The sequence below is a fragment of the Girardinichthys multiradiatus genome, chromosome 18 (assembly GCF_021462225.1).
Source record: "Girardinichthys multiradiatus isolate DD_20200921_A chromosome 18, DD_fGirMul_XY1, whole genome shotgun sequence".
Lineage (NCBI taxonomy): Eukaryota > Metazoa > Chordata > Actinopteri > Cyprinodontiformes > Goodeidae > Girardinichthys > Girardinichthys multiradiatus.
The window spans coordinates 41,925,302-41,946,054 of NC_061810.1; the positions used below are offsets into that span (position 1 = coordinate 41,925,302).

At 37.4% G+C, this 20,753-nt stretch overlaps 1 protein-coding gene across 10 annotated transcripts; it reads left to right on the plus strand.

Annotated features, from left to right (window-relative positions):
• Nucleotides 1-1,468: 1,468 nt before the first annotated feature.
• LOC124883476 (galaxin-like) lies at nt 1,469-20,269 on the plus strand. 10 transcript variants are annotated; one of them, XM_047390578.1, is made up of 13 exons: nt 1,469-1,858; nt 2,259-2,381; nt 2,472-2,501; nt 3,538-3,577; nt 8,075-8,166; nt 10,776-10,910; nt 11,028-11,198; nt 12,151-12,178; nt 14,342-14,387; nt 14,710-14,742; nt 18,118-18,271; nt 18,388-18,418; nt 18,505-20,269. In XM_047390578.1, exons 2-12 carry the CDS (start codon nt 2,312-2,314, stop codon nt 18,390-18,392), a joined length of 804 nt encoding a protein of 267 aa, XP_047246534.1. In that variant the 5' UTR covers nt 1,469-1,858; nt 2,259-2,311; the 3' UTR covers nt 18,393-18,418; nt 18,505-20,269. The 10 variants fall into 10 exon arrangements, 9 of the variants coding, with proteins under 9 accessions (XP_047246534.1, XP_047246533.1, XP_047246532.1 ...); XM_047390577.1 differs by having other exon boundaries at nt 18,388-20,269; XR_007042215.1 differs by having other exon boundaries at nt 1,471-1,858; nt 18,118-18,418.
• The last annotated feature ends 484 nt before the right edge of the window (nt 20,270-20,753 follow it).

Here is a 20,753-nt window from a genome sequence, read left to right on the forward strand (position 1 = left end):
ACATTTTGATGGTCCTCACGACCTATTTTGCTAACGGTTAGGTTTAGGACTAAGGTATGAATTGACTTTAGGTTAAGGTTAGGGTTAGGGTGGCATTGGTAATGGTTAGGTTTAGGGATATTGTCAGGGTTAGGGCATAGAAAGGGTTGAAAATGACTGAAAATCAATGGAAGTCAATGGGAGTCAACACATGGTCCTCACTACATATAGCAAAACAAGAGTGTGTGTGTGTGTGTGTGTAAGTTAATTTGGATAGTAAGGCCGAGCTGCTGCAGTGATCACAATTGTTGTTCATATTCTTGTTTGGTGAAGCTTAAGAGAAGCTGGCTGCTGGACATTCAACGCCTAAATGTGTTGACCTTAGTGGTACCTCTAGCCCTCTATGTTACCTCTTTGTGTGCTAGCTTTGACTTTGAGAACCCTACCCTAGACCTTTTGCTACTTTTCCTCAAGGCAACATCCTAGAAACTACCTGGCTCAGCTTTTCCCATGAAGCTCTCGCACCCTGGCTCAGCCTCAGCAGAAAATAACCCCTGGAACACTGTTTCTATGTCTTTTGTCAGCTTTACCCTCAGGTAAAGACCTGTCTGCCCTCCAATGAATAGCATTACCTTGTCACTCTGATTGCCACCATAGACTCCATTACTCCCCTCAAAGCCTGGATCATCTCCTTCCACAGTAAGCTCAGCTACCTGTACAATTTATATCACTGCGCGTGTTACTCCAGACTGCTCAGCACTCTCTCCTCCTTTCTTAGTGTCCAGCCCAAACCACCAAAGTCTCCCTTGGATACAAACCCAAAAAGATTCTGATTTTAATAAATTGTAAAAACCTTAATGGTCTCTTGAGTTTTTTTCTGCATGTGGATCAAAAAACTTCCAAAAACTATGACAGGTCTATTTAATTATTCAATATGTATTAAAAAAATGTAAATTCAATTATTAAATTGTACATTTAATGGCACATTTTTTTTTATTTCATTGTACACTTATTTATTTGATGGGACTTTCATATTTATTTCATGACGTAGTTACGTAATTTTGGCCCTTTTGGACTTCCATACGTTTCAAGGGTCATATCTTGGTCAGTCTGACAATCATCTGGGGACCCCGAACTTGGTCTTTCACGACCACCTGGCGCGGTCCCAACCCCAACTAATAGTTAAAACCCCTAAATTAACAACCTTTATCCGGTTATTTAGAAAAGCAAAATCACGAGTTATTGGAAAAAGCTATTTTCTTTCAAACATCAAACAGTATATTGAACAATACACAGATATAAGGATCAACCTATAATGAATTTTTATTGCATCTGGGTTGTGGGCCTGTCCAGGAGAAAAGTCCAGGGCTGCATTTATAGACCCAGTTTGCCTCCATTTAAAACCATGTGACGGAAACACAAGCAGTTTTACTGATATGTTAAAGAAGCACATGTTCTGCAGCTGCTGATTTACGTTTAAGGAAATCGCTAATTGCGGTGAACATTTTATTTCAAATTGCGTCTTCTTATCTGTGTTTTGTGCCCCCGCGCATGCAGGCAGATGAACATCAAATGCGAGGCGCAGCAAACCAGAAGCGGAAACTGGAAGATGTATTACGGAATGTAGGGTGATTCCCGAATGCTTTTTAGTGGTTGGAGATTACCAAAAATTTCACTGTCGTGTAATGGTGTTGCTGGGTGGAGACAAACGCAGATACAAGAACGGGAGTGGCACAATGAAAACGGATTTTAATTGGCAAACTGTAGGAAAAAGAAACGGAAATAAACCCAGGATCTGATGGTGGCTAAGCCGACGCAGGTGGTGCAGGTGGAGGTGAAGGTGTGAGTCACAGACTAAAAAAGGTATTTTACAACGCAGGTGAGTAAATAAACAGCTCGTGATCCCACATACACTCCCCTAACACTCATCCAGCCAGGAAGTTTGTACAACTTAAAAGATCGACTTAAGAGATAAAGTGATGGTATTACAAAGCATGTAATGAAAATATAAGAAAAAATGTAGCTTGTATGTTTATCTCATAAGGTAAAATGAATGGAATGAGAAATAATAGACAAACCTGGTTGCTGTAATCCCAAAATCTGCCCCCCATCCCCACACTAAAACCAACAAATTGATGAACCATTCTTTGAAAAAAGCTATTCAACACGAGAACAAATATGGCATTGCTTTGACGTTTTTCAGTGTATATGTGCCTCTTACGCCTGCTGGTGTGGTGCCGTGGACACTCACTCAATGCTTATAAATGCCATATTTTTAGGTGATATCATGTGAGAGGTGGGACTTATCACACTAACCTATTAAAGGCTCCTGATGCAATTCGTCTTAGCACCAAGAGGTCAGATGCGCGTAAAGATGCTCTCTCTTCACAAATGCATACTGGGTAAGGTTTGGACACTTCTGTTGCACATTTTGAAGAAACGGCAGAGAAGATCCACGTGCAATAAAATATATTATGACTGTTTCATTTCAGTAGTGCCGTTATGTGGCTTCATTTTTTGTGGTAAGTATGTACATTTATATAAGGGAATCTTTTTATGTACCTATTTTTTGTCTCTGCACGCATTGGACATCTAATCTTGTCAATTCTAACCTATTTTTGGATCATGTGTATTTGGGGGTGGGGTTCCTGTGGGTGGAACTTTTAACCACATTTTCATCCCATCAAACTGTAATCTGAGGAAATGAACCCCAAGACTCCGCTTGTTTTCCTGCCGCAGCTGCTTCAAGGTGTGCGCACTCGGGAGCGTATAGCGGTGCGTCTCGTTAATTAACGCTAGTCCAATATACGCATCTAATTGGCCACACTTTTGACGCGTCATGTTGAGGTGTGAAGTGCGTGAAGACAGGAGAGATAAGTACAGTCCAGCCTTGGATAGATTAATGAAAGTCGTCGACGCTGTCCTGTCCGGGCGGCTTTGCGCTGCACCTGTCTGTGAGAGCTGCAACTCTGCTGCGGGGAGCGGAGTTGGTCTCAAGGTGATGGAGGCTGATGCCAAGCTAACATATGATCGGGATTGGGTGGGAGGTTGATTTGTAACAATATAATCAACCGTGCCCGCTTTCTAGATTGTATGATCACTGCTGCGTATAACTCGAGTCATGATGATGAGGGATGAAGAGACAATTAAAAGCTCTGCTTCATCAACGAGGAACCGAGATTCGTTCAGGATGATTTCATCGTTTTTACTGTGTTTGGCATCATTGTTACCTTAATGATGGATAGGAGCTGAACTTACGGGTGGCTGCAGTCAGGACGCGCTCCGAATCTATCTCAATTAAAGTTGTCTGTAATTATTAAGCTGCAACTAATTGCTATAACTCGGTGAATGTTTTTTTTTTTTTTTTTTTTTTTCGTCCATCACAAATAACGATGGACGAAATTGAAGTATTTCAATCCCTGTCTCACAAATATAAGCAGAAATGAGCAACATTTAAGAAGGTCTGTGTTAATGCTTGAAAAATTATGGGATGTTTTGCATTTGAAAACCGTATGTTACATGTTCAGCGACCAACACAGACCTTTTGCTTTCCTACAGATCTTGTGATGGGAACGAAAGCGGAATGCCCAAAAACCGGGTGAGTTTTCTTCTTAATTTATTTTGTTTGTTTGTTTGTTTGTTCGTTCGTTTGTTTTTATTTATTAATTTTTTCTTTAGCAAGAAATGGTTTTTATTCTATCAAGAAAAGCTTGACAGTTTCATTGTCTTTATTAAACAACATTTAACATTTAAACTGTTCATATTGCACGTTTACAAATTATGTTAAGGTAAAAGCATGGTTGACCAACACAATGTAGAACTTAACTTTTCTTTTATCCTTTTTCAAAGCAAAATCTAAACACTGTGGTGTACGTATGCAGTCTTCCCGAGTCAGTGCTTTGTAGAACCAATTTCAGCTGCAATAATATCGGAGGACCGACAAGCAATCTGTCCAAAAATCCAACCAAAGCTACAGTCAGTTCAATACTTTCCCGTTTTAAGTTTTAGAACATAATAAAATCAAATACATTTCAGAAATTACTACTGACCAAAGTGACACAAAAATCACACATTTCTGTTTATATGAACCGTGACTTCAGAATCGGGACTTATATGTACAAACTGTATACTCGTATAAATATATATATATATATATATATATATACAGGGGTTGGACAATGAAACTGAAACACCTGGTTTTAGACCACAATAATTTATTAGTATGGTGTAGGGCCTCCTTTTACGGCCAATACAGCGTCAATTCATCTTGGGAATGACATATAGAAGTCCTGCACAGTGGTCAGAGGGATTTTAAGCCATTCTTCTTGCAGGATAGTGGCCAGGTCACTACGTGATACTGGTGGAGGAAAACGTTTCCTGACTCACTCCTCCAAAACACCCCAAAGTGGCTCAATAATATTTAGATCTGGTGACTGTGCAGGCCATGGGAGATGTTCAACTTCACTTTCATGTTCATCAAACCAATCTTTCACCAGTCTTGCTGTGTGTATTGGTGCATTGTCATCCTGATACACGGCACCATCTTCAGGATACAATGTTTGAACCATTGGATGCACATGGTCCTCAAGAATGGTTCGGTAGTCCTTGGCAGTGACGCGCCCATCTAGCACAAGTATTGGGCCAGGGGAATGCCATGATATAGCAGCCCAAACCATCACTGATCCACCCCCTTGCTTCACTCTGGGCATGCAACAGTCTGGGTGGTACGCTTCTTTGGGGCTTCTCCACACTGTAACTCTCTCGGATGTTGGGAAAACAGGAAAGGTGGACTCATCAGAGAACAATACATGTTTCACATTGTCCACAGCCCAAGATCTGCGCTCCTTGCACCATTGAAACTGACGTTTGGCATTGGCATGAGTGACCAAAGGTTTGGCTATAGCAGCCCGGCCGTGTATATTGACCCTGTGGAGCTCCCGACGGACAGTTCTGGTGGAAACAGGAGAGTTGAGGTGCACATATAATTCTGCCGTGATTTGGTCAGCCGTGGTTTTATGTTTTTTGGATACAATCCGGGTTAGCACCCGAACATCCCTTTCAGACAGCTTCCTCTTGCGTCCACATTTAATCCTGTTGGATGTGGTTCGTCCTTCTTGGTGGTATGCTGACATTACCCTGGATACCGTGGCTCTTGATACATCACAAAGACTTGCTGTCTTGGTCACAGATGCGCCAGCAAGACGTGCACCAACAATTTGTCCTCTTTTGACCTTTGGTATGTCACCCATAATGTTGTGTGCATTTCAATATTTTGAGCAAAACTGTGCTCTTACCCTGCTAATTGAACCTTCACACTCTGCTCTTACTGGTGCAATGTGCAATCAATGAAGACTGGCTACCAGGCTGGTCCAATTTAGCCATGAAACCTCCCACACTAAATGACAGGTGTTTCAGTTTCATTGTCCAACCCCTGTATATATATATATATATATATATATATATCGTTCGTCGTGGGGCAACACTAAAGACATGGCAGTTTGATACAATGTAAAGTCAGTGTACAGTTTATATAACTCTGCTGGCAACAAAAGTAAGTACACCCCTAAGTGAAAATCTCTGAGGATGAATCCAGGACTGCCAGGATGCTTTCAACCTGAAGACAGAGAGAACAGAAGTAAGTGAGGAAGAGATAACTAATCACTAGGAAGCTCAGAAAATGAATTCTGGGCTTGATTCTACTAATAGCATTTCTAGTGAATCATCTTTAGAAGAGGCTTCCTTCCTGAATGACGGCCATGCAGACCAGTTTGAAGCAGTGTGTGTCTGAGCACTGACAGGCTGATGCCTCCACCCCATCAACCTTTGTGGCAATGCTGGCAGTACGTCTATTTTCAAAAGACAACCTCTGATCATGTCAGTGAGCACATGCAATCATGCTGCAGCTCAGTTTCAGAGTGTTTCCAATTTTCTTATATCCTAGGGCAGAGGCCATCTTTATATAGAACAATAATTGTTTTTTTTCAGATCCTCAGAAAGGTGTTGGGGTCATCCATTTTGGTCGGGCAGTTCGACATGTGCAGCTCACCCACGTCACAGCTCTGACCTCACCCGGGATTACAAAACCCGCCATTGCCAGTGTTTCTCATGGGACGATGCAACGGGGGCGGAAATCTGAGAGACAAAAGCTCAAAAGCTTGAAAGCTGGGAATCTGTCTGATACAAGAAGGTCAGAAGATTCATATTGCGAACGAAGACAACGGTGACTCTCTCCTGCGTGAAAAACCCACAGAGGTTTTATTTCCAAGGAGATAAATTTTCCTCCTTGTTGATTCAGTCGACTAAACGGTTCTTCATATTTTTCCCGTTTTGGATGGATGAGAAGTTTACCTTTTTTTTTTTTGAGTTGTCTTCAGACCTGATCCATCCTCAACCGGTGGAGAGAAGAAATCAACGTCAAAGTAATTTTGTTCTCTTTTTTTTTAAATCAAATCGGATAGGTGCATTTAGATGTCTGGGCAGGATGAGGCATTGTTAAGGTGATTTAGAATCACCAGTAGTTAATCCAGGGTATCAACTTGTTGCATGCAATACTGATTGAAGTGTTTTATACTGAGCTGTTTTGATTTGCTGTGCAAGGTGCGTGTTCATGTTTTTGTCCGGCTGATCCCAAACCAGCCAGGAGTTAGAAGTTGGACTTTTAAAGTTTTTCCATTCAAAGCAACTGCGGTTTGGGCCTTGCCTGACCACTCCTTTGTTCCAGTCTTATACATGGAGCTTTTCCAGTGAGTTACCACCTCAGAGTTTTATGACTCTTTGTTTGAGATTTGGGCCAATCAGCTGCTAGTGGTTAAGGGCGCAGGCCACCGTCTACCAGCTGATAGCCAAAATCAAGACATCAGCTTCTCTTTCCAAGTTAACCCAAATTGCACATTTTGTCCATAAAATAACCATTTTATGGACAAAATGTTTATGGACATCTAACCATTTTGTCCTGGTTAGATCTTCACTGACATTCAATGTGCATATATTTTCTTTTATTATTATTGTTAGTCATTTTCATCTCCTTTGCGTAGAATAGTGTTTTTTTGTTAGGTGAAGGTTTTTGGACCAGAATGGTAGTATATCAGGGCAATATGGCTTCAAAAAATCTCCACATATATATTTAAGAGAAGCGTTTGTGTTTATTTTGTGCAAGAGTGATTTATCCGCCGAAATAAGGTCAACGTTCTCCTACCTTCGGTGCAGCGGTTGAATAAACAGTGACATTTAGTGGTTTTGGTTAATAATTATCAATTATTAATGATAAATAACTCATTGTAATTATTAAGAGCTTTGAGCCCATAATCACAACACCAGAGGACATCTCTGATTTCTATTCATAGGTAATGATTTTTGGTTAAGAAATTATCTTCCTGAATTATGATTTTTAATTAGGATTTTTGATAAATATTAATTAATCAATAATCATAATCCTTACAGAGGTATTTGGCATTTTCATGTTGAACATCCAGTCACCAGTATGAAAGAGTGTGAAATTGATAACTAAATTTAACTCACCTGCTCCCCATTCACACCTGAGACCTTGTATCGATGGGTGCTGACAGGAGTGGACAACTGGGTCAGGTGTCGCATGGTAGAAGGGGCCAAGAACATGGCCCTCTTACTATGAAATTTAGGGGAAGAATTTTTTTTTTCCAAAATAGGCCTGTTTGTGAAGAAAAATGTATGGCTGATTTTTAACTTTCATAAAGAATTTATTTTTTCTTCTTCTAATTGTCCTTGCAGTAGTGGGAAAGAACTCTGTCCATCCCACAAAATGATTTGGCTGCAGATGCCACTTCTGACTTTAAATTGTATTTTCACCTACAGACAGACATAGAGACGGACGGACGGACAGACTGATAGTGCAAAGTGTAGATGCTATTTATGCTGACCTGTCATTGTTACCTGCAGCACTGATCATCCCAATTGTTTTTTTACTTGAATCCATCAAGGAGCTGTGAATCGATTATAGTGTTTAAACTGCTAACTGAAGGCAGTGTTCATTTTTATCTATTTAAAGCTTTTACCGTAATGTCCTTAAAATACTAAATATTCAGTGATAAAATTCATGAATATCATTTGTGTTTTGCAGACAAACCACGGGAGCAGGATCGTTGTGCTGTAACGAGACATCTTATGATCCTGGAAGGAACACTTGTTGTACAGATAAAAAGAGTACAAAATGTAATGGCTATACGTCAGACCTGAAATGTATAAACCGTGGGAGCTCTTGAATTACATGTTTTATTAAACCCAATAAAACATGTAAAACCACAAAAAAATTTTAATAGTGACCAATTTTTGATATAATCTCATTTTAGCACAACACAACTTTAGTTTTCCTAATTAGCTACAAAAACATTTAAAGGCATGCGTCTGCAGGATATTAATAATGACTCTGTGCAGATGTACACTGCCCTACAGCTGGAACTACATGCCAACATAGCTCGGTGTGTTGTCAATAAATTTCAAAGACACAATTTTCAACAAGTTTCATTATTCCAAATTTTATGTGCTGTCCTCTAAAAAGCAGTGTTAATAGTTTTTTTTACTTCCATTTTTCATTTAAAAGCAAATTAATTAAAGTCAATGGAAAAAGCAATTATATTCCTACCAATTACCAAATGCAGTGTCTTGCAAAAGTATTCATATCCTTTTTCTTATTATGTCACCATAAATGTCCATGAATTTTACTGGGGTTGTAGGTTGTACATCAGAACATGAAGTAATGCAAATTTGGGAATTGAAAGGAAAATGTTACCTGATGTGGAAGTTTTCTTAAGAAACCTGAAAAAGATCAAAAAGCCAAAAAGTTCAGTTTTGGTAGATTAAACTGTTCTCTGAAGATGTTCAAAGGTAAAATTATTGTTTCTTTCTGCTGTGTTCCTTGGTGATGATTTTTGTTTTCAATATGCGTTTGGTTTCAATAATGTTCATGTAAAAAACCTCTGAGGATTTCACAGGACAGCCTGATTTTCAATGAGATAACTTAAAGTGGAACTAATTCCCAACTCAACTTTTATTAGCCGATAAACTGTATGAATTGGACCTTTACTGTGCAATTTTTAAAATTTTAATGTAAACTTGTTTAATTCTGCAATATTTGTCTCAAAACCATCTTAGTGCTGCCCTCTTTAGGTTGCAGTTGGCTGCAGTTGAATATGCTATTGGTTCAAACGGTACAGCTCTGTACATGTGAACTTCACAGCCCTGCGTTCAGCTATAAAACCATATGACTCAGACGTAGCGAGTCAGGAGTTGGAAATGCAAGCATTGATCATAGCATTTTATGCTTTATACCTTCAATCATATGCTAATATAAGGATAATGAGATAATATAAATCTACATGTAAATGTAGAAAAATGGCAAAACATTTATTTATTTCAAATAAGTTTAATGTAAACTTTCTGAAAGAGGGCTGCACAGTGGCGAAGTTGGTTGCACTGTTGCCTTGAATCAAGAAGGTCCTTGGTTCAGTTCCTGGCCTGGGGTCTTTCTGCATGGAGTTTGCATGTTCTCCCCGTGCATGCGTGGGTTCTCATCTGGTACTCCGGCTTCCTCCCACAGTCCAAAGGCATGCATGTTAGGTTAATTGGTCTCTCTAAATTGCCCTTAGGGGTATGAATGAATGAGTGTGTGTATGGTTGTTTGTGTGTTGCCCTGCAATGGACTGGCAACGTGTCCAGGGTTTACCCCACCTCTCGCCCATAGACTGCTGGATAGGCACCAGTTCCCCCGCGACCCACTATGGAATAAACGGTAGAAAATGACTGACTGACTTTCTGAAAGTTTGTTACTGCTTTGAACGTCAGCCCATGTTAGCAATGATGGTGCTAAAATCATGTTTAACATGACTGCTAACACCCATTTTTTCCTCCACTACCTTGGTAGCGCCAGCTTTTAGCATCACCTTGAGCCAGCGGCTAGAACTGATGAGGCTCAGGCCCACTGGGCTCAGTAAAGCCTTCCTTAACCTTTGATGACGAGGGGCTGAAAAATATTCAACCTCAAAAAATCTATCCGTGGCAAAACTACCAGCGCCGCTCTGCTCACTCTCCATGTTTCTTTATGTCAAGTTAAGCTAACCCCTCTCTGCTCATCCCCACACTTGGCTGTCTGGGGGCGGGGTTATGCTTTTGCATCGGGATTACTTCCACTTTAACCAGTGGACTCTACTTACTAATTAAGTGATTTCTGAAGGCAATTGGTTGAAGTAGATTTTATTTAGGGGTAACAGGTTAAAGCAGGCTGAATACAAATGCATTGGCAAGATTTGTATCCAAGAGATTTTGAAAACCATCTTTATTTTTCCTCCACTTCTTAAATATCCAGGTCTCTGTGTTTGTCTATCAGATGAAATCTCAATCAAATGTTTTGAAGTTTATAGTTTTATTGTGACAGAATGAGGGGAGGTTCAAGGGGTATAAATTATTTTGCAAGGCTTGTCCTTAAGACAAATTTTAATTTGTATTTAAAAATAATTTTGCATGATTTTCAGTAAATTCAGTTCAATTTATTTATATTGCACCAATTCATAATATGTCGTCTCAATATAATCCAGTCATACAGACAGATCATAAAGACTTTCATTTTGAAAGTTAACATAACCAGTGTTACTTAGTGCCAGTGATGGTTTGGTGAAATTCAGGGAAGCATGCAATAGTTAGAATAGTTACAGCACAACTCTTAAAACCTTGGATTTCCCAGGGGGCTTCTTTGGAACAACTTCTCCTCAAAAATGATATATTCTTCTATTACATGTGTGCATAATCACTGAGCCTTTGCTTTTCAGCTTACGTGACAAAAGGTCTGAGTGAAAGGATGTCTCAGTGCTGCGGGCTACAGGCGTACAACCCACTTAATGAAATGTGCTGTAAACTAGCAGTGAAACCGAAGCCTTCTCTTAATGCCGGATGCTGTGACAAAGGTAGGAAAGTTTTGCAACACCATATACAGAATATATTCAGAGATTTTTTGTAGAACTGGGTTAAAATTCTGCTGGAATTTTAAATATTTAAAAAACTCACATTGATCTTTCCATCAGAGCCTTATGATAAAAATACGAAACTATGCTGTGGTGGAAAGAAGCTCCTGACCAGGCTTTCTCCTGAACATCTGTGCTGTTTTGAAAGCCAGTTCGACCCTTCAATTGAGAAATGTTGTCAGAATACGTGTCCTAGGATTCAACTTAAAATCAATAATTCTATTGAATGTGGTAAGTTACTAGACAAGCTTAGACATAAAGACTGTGTACTATCCACCTGACAAATATTTTTTCGTTTCTTTGTATTTGACACTTTGCAAGACAGATATACTTTTAAATATGCCAAGATTTTATTGTTACAATAAGTGTCCATTTTGAGGAATGCACTGCTCTGCTAACCAGAGCCAGAATCAAGTTCCCAATGATAGAATAAAACACCAAATGGTTGCACTCTGAACATCATCAACGGACCATAGATGATGTTCAGAGTGCAAATGACATTTAACCACATTTGCTCACAAAATGTGTTAATGTGTTGTAATTACTAAGAAAGATAAATGTATTCGCATATTTGGGAAGTTGTTAACAGTAAGAAAACAGTTTTTAACAAATAGTTTAAATCTGCATTTATTATTATTATATTTTGGCGCATTTTCATATACCTGCAAGTTAAACATTCTGTCTCGTGATCAAAAGGGGAAAATTTATGGTGACAGAAGAAACATATGTATCTAAAATGTTGAACTTTTAATCAATTAATCAAAATCAACATTTTATGAAACTTAGCACATTAATCCTCTTTAGCATTTTTCCTATTTCCTGTTGCCCACTCCTCAAAGTAAAACTGCTATGGCTAAACTAAAATAAATGACAGATGCATTGAGAAATCTAAGGTACAGGTCTTTAGAAAAAAGCTTTAATTTAGTTTTATTCAGTTTTAAAGTTGTTTTTTTTTACATCTCCGTCTGTACAAAAAGCTAAAAGACATGCAATATTTCAAAAATATATTGCTCCACAATGCCAGGCACTTAGTGTCATGCTGGGCAGTTTGCATTGTAATTATTTTGTAATTGGCCAACTGTGGAAATAAAAATTTAAGAAGCTAATTGTATTAAAGCACAAGGTATTAGAACTTTTGTTTTTCTGAAAGTATCTGCAAATTTACTTGATGTTTATCTTACAGAGAAGAACCTCACATGTCCTGGTACCAGGTATGTACTAACTTTACATTTGTTAAATTGTGTACCAAATGTAAAAAGTCATTATGCCTGACATTTATATTTGTGCTGATGTTTACATTTTTTATTTATTCTTTAACATTTCTGTTTAGTTATTCCAACATGCATCAGAGTTTTTTATTTAGAAAGTAAGGAATGTTTTGTAGCTAATGTATTTATCACTGAATAAAACAATGCATTGTTGGAAACATTTGAAATATATCTGATAAAATCTAATTCTAATATGCACTATTTTCCACAAATCTATCCACAAATGAAATTTTCATGATTTATCTATTTTCCTAGTTTGCTAACCCACATTTCTAATTAATTGCTCATGTAAGACAGGACATGAAGAGCTGGTAAAATCTTAATTCTGTATAAAGGCCCAGCCACTACCTGTTTGTTTTGAGCAGGTTTCATTCTTTTCAGTTTTTTCTTGCTGTCCTTTTCTACCTCTGTGCTGGACTAACCCTTGGACTTTAAACTTTCACCTCCTGACTCTGATTTCTTTCTGATTTCATCTAACCAGCTAAATGCTATGATCTAGAAAAATGAATCTCCTAGTTTAGCCTAAATAAAGCATCTTTCACAAAACATCAAGCCACTGACGTTCCAAACTGTTGTTCATTTATATAAAAGCCATCTGTGGCTGCATTGGACTTTCTTATGAGACAAAACAAAAATGTGTTGAAACACCATAAATGTACAGAGCACATTATAGTACACAGTTAGTGTTAGTTAAAAAGAAAACTCTTCAAGCATCCTTGTGCTCATTGGCTGTATAACGCTAAAGTGTTCCCACAAAAAAAACAAAATTGCATCTATTTAGCAGGCCTGCGCCTGGATCAATTTGACATGAGAGCATTTGTTTTCTGAATAAAAAACTGAACCTAAGAAAAAACTAAGTTTTCAAACAATCTACCAAATGTTTCACAGAGTGCAGTAAATGTTTCCTTTGTATCATTTGCTACGCTAGTTTGTCAGGTCTGAGAGAAGCTCTGCTAAACTTTATTTAGAGTTTCACATCACTGATGTGTTTTAAGATGTCGGTAACTTCTTAAGCATGCACTGTTTGCAACAGTAACCCTGTTGGTTCCAAATCCAAAGGGAAGAACCTTCAGACATTTAAACCCAGATCAAGAGAGACATTCGCTGTTGTCCTATCTGAAAGTGATTACAATGGGCTGACAGAAGCGAGCAATGATGTCATTTGTTTAGTTTTACCTCTTAGACAAAGGGACAGTAGCGAAGGAAACCACATATTCGTCTGGGTTTTTATTACCACAAGTGACTGACACTACAGCATGTGACCTAACATGCACTCTGGCCTCTTGTCCTGATAGATTCTCTATACTTTTTCTTCTCAAATTTCCCACTCCGTATTTCATTTCATTAGACCAAAAATAGGTAGTAGAGCTCTAAATTACATCAAAAATAATTATCTGCTGGACATCTGGGATTCAGTCTTGATAACCTTTAAGCCTTTAATCATTTTAATTTTTTTCTGCTGTCACTTGTCACTTGGTCTCACACTAAGCTAGGTGAGTAAAGTAGAAGTAGTTTACTCACCTACGGGATGTGGCACTGAGGAAGTGGAAGTGAAACTAGATGTTCCACAAAATCTCATTTATTTCCTCACCAAGGCAAAATGCGTTCTACAAAGCACCAGCATACATGGCAAGATAGGAAACAGTGTGACAACAACTTTAAAGACACAAGCCCCTGTTCCGTTCTAACTCTCTGTCAACAAACCTTTTTTAGGCTCACTATTGACTTCATCAATAGTGAGTAGACACTGACTAGTTTTAGTTGTGTTAGATTGTTAGATTTCCATTGCTATTTTTTAAAGTCATATAACGCATGAAAAAGAAGAAGAAATCTCTTAATTTTCATTCAAATTACTTATTAATGAATGGGAAGTTGTAATTCATGTTTCAGATTAAATTAACTACTGAAGAGTAATGAAATTTAGATGATTTGGATAACCAGTTAGACTGATTGCTTATATAAAGTGTCTTTGTTCCTTGTTTTCAATTTTGTTTTCCTTTTTCATATGGCACTAGCATGATAACATTTCAGGGTGGCATTTTGCAATTTTGTTTTGTAATTTCTTCAATTTTTTCCATTTAACATTTTTTTTTTTTCTACCTCAAGCGATGGAAATGGCATTAACACCGGTGGGACCAATGAACAAGAACAGGTGAAGTTTGAAATATTATTCTAGCAATGAATTTTCATTAATCTTAGTGATTGTTGAAGCCACAATGTCATATGCCTGCCTATAACTGCTGTTTTCTGGGTCATCAACATTGTGATTTGGGTGATTTTGTTAATATTGATCATAAACTTAAATGGTTTCAACATTGCTCAGGAAACTAACATTAATCTGTGTACAGCTGAAAATAATCTGTTTAATTATCTTTAAATTGCATATATTCAAATTTTTGCTGGTGATCATCTTGTTTTATTGTTTTAGTGATTTGTGTTTTCTGGTTTACTTCATTTTGCTGCACATACCTTAGGCCCCGGAAAATGACACCGACACCGTTGTTGAGGTAAAATAATTTTATCACTAATAACACATATCCTCAACCTCACCCAGTCCGTATGTCGTGAGAAAGAACAGAGAAGAGCAGGAAATTAAGATTAACACAAGTTTAATTTGGTACATAAGTCCAATGATTTCCAATGCATAATTAGGAAATTAAGATTAACACAAGTTTAATTTGGTACATAAGTCCAATGATTTCCAATGCATAATTGAATACAAAAGAATAATACAAAGAAGAAAGATTACCTAAGGGAGAGACTCGGGTCAGCAAAGCTAGGGCTGGATTCACCGAGTGGTCTGTCTCACCATCAGTGTTAAAGCTTTTATATACCTTTACTTCCTTTTAAGGAATTATCAGCCACAGGCCCATAATGGAGTTTTTTAATTCCTGTGTCCCCACTATAAATTAGTTACCCCCTATGGGAGTACTTTATTGCCTATATCACGACTAACAGCCGGCATTTAGTGCTCACAGCTGCTGGCAAACATCCTGACCTATGGTTGACCCTTCCTCCCGCCTGAAGCTTGCTGTGACCTCTCTCTCCCTGCTGTCCACAATACATGATATATTTCAGTTTTATGGATACACATGCAAACTGAACACATAGTATGAAACTAAATGATTTTAATTCTCAACACCATCTTGTAGCAAAGGACCGAGGAGAGGTTGTCCATTAGTCTAAAATGCCTGAGACAAACATGAACCCTACCCAGTAGTCTCCACACTACAAAATACGCATGTTTTTTGATTGTTGAATTGAATCAATATGGAGGACTGATCCTGCCATAATTAACAATAAATAAAGAAATAAATAAACGACTCAATAAAATAATTAATGGGCCAAAAAGTAGCTAGATATATAAATTAGTGTGCCATTAAATGCAAAAACATAATAAATTGAAGAGATTTATTAAATTATTGATAAATTAATCAGATATAAATATATATATTTCTATTTTAATCTACTATTTTTATTTAAACCCTTTTCAAATCATATTTTGTTTCTTGAACTCTATATTTTTCCTTTGTTTAAATATATTTAAAACATGTTTTTTTTCCCTTAAAAATATATAATTTTTCTAATTATTTCACTGTCCTTTAATTTCTTAAGCACTGATATATTTTCCCCTCTAATATATCCCTGTTTTTTACCCAACGGATTTCCCTGAGCCCATTTATTTCCATATTATTAAAAGAACAGTAAGTAATCCATTTGTATTAAATAAACAAATAAATACAGAGTAAAAATATAGAGTTCAAGAAAAGAAAAAGAAAATTCAAATTAGTGGTTTAAATAAAAATTGTAAATCAAAATAGAAATATTTATGTTTATCAAAGTATATATTTATAGTATATAGTATATATTTATATCAAAGTAGAAATATATATATTTATATCCGAGTAATTGATCAATGATTTAATAAATCTCTTCTTTTTGTTATGTTTTTGCATTTAAAGGGGCCCACATTTACAGGTCCTTCTCAAAATATTAGCATATTGTGATAAAGTTCATTATTTTCCATAATGTCATGATGAAAATTTAACATTCATATATTTTAGATTCATTGCACACTAACTGAAATATTTCAGGTCTTTTATTATCTTAATACGGATGATTGTGGCATACAGCTCATGAAAACCCAAAATTCCTATCTCACAAAATTAGCATATCATTAAAAGGGTCTCTAAACGAGCTATGAACCTAATCATCTGAATCAACGAGTTAACTCTAAACACCTGCAAAAGATTCCTGAGGCCTTTAAAACTCCCAGCCTGGTTCATCACTCAAAACCCCAATCATGGGTAAGACTGCCGACCTGACTGCTGTCCAGAAGGCCACTATTGACACCCTCAAGCAAGAGGGTAAGACACAGAAAGAAATTTCTGAACGAATAGGCCGTTCCCAGAGTGCTGTATCAAGGCACCTCAGTGGGAAGTCTGTGGGAAGGAAAAAGTGTGGCAGAAAACGCTGCACAACAAGAAGAGGTGACCGGACCCTGAGGAAGATTGTGGAGAAGGGCCGATTCCAGACCTTGGGGGACCTGCGGAAGCAGTGGACTGAGTCTGGAGTAGAAACATCCACAGCCACCGTGCACAGGCGTGTGCAGGAAATGGGCTACAGGTGCCGCATTCCCCAGGTCAAGCCACTTTTGAACCAGAAACAGCGGCAGAAGCGCCTGACCTGGGCTACAGAGAAGCAGCACTGGACTGTTGCTCAGTGGTCCAAAGTACTTTTTTCGGATGAAAGCAAATTCTGCATGTCATTCGGAAATCACGGTGCCAGAGTCTGGAGGAAGACTGGGGAGAAGGAAATGCCAAAATGCCAAAATGCCAGAAGTCCAGTGTCAAGTACCCACAGTCAGTGATGGTCTGGGGTGCCGTGTCAGCTGCTGGTGTTGGTTCACTGTGTTTTATCAAGGGCAGGGTCAATGCAACTAGCTATTAGGAGATTTTGGAGCACTTCATGCTTCCATCTGCTGAAAAGCTTTATGGAGATGAAGATTTCATTTTTCAGCACGACCTGGCACCTGCTCACAGTGCCAAAACCACTGGTAAATGGTTTACTGACCATGGTATCACTGTGCTCAATTGGCCTGCCAACTCTCCTGACCTGAACCCCATAGAGAATCTGTGGGATATTGTGAAGAGAACGTTGAGAGACTCAAGACCCAACACTCTGGATGAGCTAAAGGCCGCTATCAAAGCATCCTGGGCCTCCATAAGACCTCAACAGTGCCACAGGCTGATTGCCTCCATGCCACGCCGCATTGAAGCAGTCATTTCTGCAAAAGGATTCCCGACCAAGTATTGAGTGCATAACTGTACATGATTATTTGAAGGTTGACGTTTTTTGTATTAAAAACACTTTTCTTTTTTTGGTCGGATGAAATATGCTAATTTTGTGAGATAGGAATTTTGGGTTTTCATGAGCTGTATGCCAAAATCATCCATATTAAGACAATAAAAGACCTGAAAAATTTCAGTTAGTGTGCAATGAATCTAAAATATATGAATGTTAAATTTTCATCATGACATTATGGAAAATAATGAACTTTATCACAATATGCCAATATTTTGAGAAGGACCTGTATATTTCTAGCTACTTTTCGGCCCATTAATTATTTTATTTTGTCATTTATTTATCTCTATAATTATTTTTAATTATGGCAGGATCGGTCCTCCATAAATCAGAGTATCTGGAGAAAAAACATTCCCAAACCAGACAGTCCCAAACCAAAACCACAGAGGTTGTTTTTAAAATACAAAAACTCTACTAATGACTGCACAACACTGTGCCCCCTAATTCAATTCCATTTTATTTTATCTACATCAGCTGTTTTTGCTTTTTCCTTCATAAGAATGCTTTATCCACCTTAGGAAGTTTGCTGCAAGAGTGAGTCAGAAAAGGAGGTGTACAGCAAGAAGGATGGCTTCAGCTGTTGTGGTCACCACTACTACAACTGTTCTCTGTGGTCTTGCGAAGAAGAACGTAGGCTTCGTCCAATTGACAACCCAGCACAATGCAAAAAAAGTAATCTGTTCTCCTGACATCTTTCCTTCCAAACACAAGAAGTCAAGGTTTGCTGTTTTAACAAGACTAGTTTCTGCGCTTTTACATTAAAATGTATCTGAACCTTTTTTTGGCAGACTAATTCATTGACAGAACATTAAAACAAAAGTAAGAATTTTGTTTTAAATCACCATTTGTAACAAACCGTATGTAAGTATGTCTGATCTTTAAATTAATTGTTTTTCTTTATATAGGGTTCTCTGGCTATTCAGGACAGCAAGACTCTGAGTAGCAGTGTGCTAAAAATAAGTGTAGCTGGCTGCTGCAGTACTTCAGCCTATCATGAAAACACCTGATCCATATATGTTTCCAAAAGTAAGCTCTGTAAAAAACATCTATTTCTTTAGTGAGGCTTTAATTGACTGCCTAACCATCATTTCAGTAAACCAGTCAATTCATTTCATTTTGTTTGAGTTTTCTCAGGAGGTTGCCACTAGCAAACTGGTTTTAGCTGTTCTTCCTACAGCTAAAACCAGTTTGGTTTTCCACAGCTAAAGAACCAGCCGTGCAAAATATCTTCATATCAGAATCAGAATCAGAAAAGCTTTATTGCCAAGTTTTTGGACATACAAGGAATTTGTTTTGGCGTAGTCAAGGATATCACAAAGATGACTTTTTCCATAAATGTTTCATTGTCTTTAAACTGTATTAAGAGATTCTTCTGAGCTTTATAGCACAGGGAGATACTTTGTGTATCCAATGTTTCTGTCTCTGATCCATGCAAACAGCTTTATTAGAAATGTAGCTTTTAACAAGCTAGTAGAACGCGATTTGCAATGCTAGCTATATCTGTAGTATTAATAAAATATTTGATTTGTCTTGTAACTCAGAGCCGGGAGTGGGATCACACCCGAGTTGAAATTGCTGTTGTTGCAAGTCAGAGAACAGTGAGATTTGCTATTTGTTTTGGTGCTAATTACTATCAGCAATAAAAGCAAAATATACAGTATAACTTTATTTTATGAGCTTAAAGATAAAGACATGTTTACAAGTAAATATTTACAGTACTAAATGTGCCCCTGTTTAACCACCATTAGAGATGCTAATAAATTGTTAATACTGTCAACTTTTACTTCTTTCTATATACATGTATCCATATCAAACACAACTCTAAGTATCCCAATAAGCTCTAATCTTTCCAGTCAAAAAAGCATATTCAGGGCAGTTTTTCTGGGGTTTTTTTGGAATGGGAATTTGGAGAAAATTTGAGCTTAACCATATGCAGATAGCAATAAAATTAAACAGCCAAAAGAATGTATGGGAACAGCTAGTTATTCCAATGCTAATCTGACTCGTTATTAATAATAATCAGGTTTTATAATTTTTGGGATGAATCTCAAGGCAGAGTACACCCTGGACAGGTCGCCAGTCCATCCCAGTCCAATACAAATGCTAAACAATCATGCATGCACTCACTCACCACTAAGCAATTTAAAATTAGTCAATAGCAACATGAGTTAACCTAATATGCATATTTTTCAGCAGGAACATTGTTTCATAAGCTAAACTGATGTCATCTAATGGGGCTTCTTTTAAAATATATATTTTTTTATGTAAGGGGATTGTTTTACTTTGACTTTATTGAGGAATAGCCAGAAATGAATGTTTAGAAAACTATTTCAGGGATATGAATGTACTGTAACCCCAACTTCTTAGTTTCTCAGTTGTCAAAACAAACTCAGCTCTGATGTCTTTAATGTTTCAGTATCAGCTATGTTCAGTTTTGAGCAGTTTATATGAATGTGATTTTTGTACTGTAACGAATGTAGTAGGTATGGAAGACATGGTGCTTCTGAACATTTCTGTATGACTGTAAGACACATAAGAATGAGCTGGTTCTGGTGAAACTCATGATGCCTAATGTTTATCCACATTACTCTCATGTTAAGGATAGCAATCTGTATTTTGCATGTTTATTTTGACTGATAACTTTGAAATAAAGTTTCTAAAGCATTTACAGTTAACTTGGTTGTTTCTGGTGCTGTCAGTAGATAAAAAAAACTTGAGAGATTAATTAACTATGATCTGTGATTAATTGATCTAATTAATCTCTTTTTTAATCTCACCTAAAAATTGCTGAGAAAGGCCCTTAACTTGGTTGAGATATTTCAATTTCAATTTGTTACATTATTATGGTAGATCAAAAGATTGATATATAACAAAAAAGTGGTTTTATAAAGTAATGTATTGTTTTGAACAGATGCAGTTCTAGCCATTTACATTCTGCTGTATTTGAGACTAGTCCCAAGTGCTACTTTCAACCTGTAGTTTCTGTCACTAGGGCAGAAATATTGCTGAGCTCTTTTTTTTTTTTTTGAATTTCCAAATAATTTAAAAATGAAAACATCAGGTCCGTATAAAATGCTGTAAGTTAACATATAAAATGGCAAGAACACTTTTATGAACAATAAAATTATTGAACACTGAACTTGTTGCTTTTCCT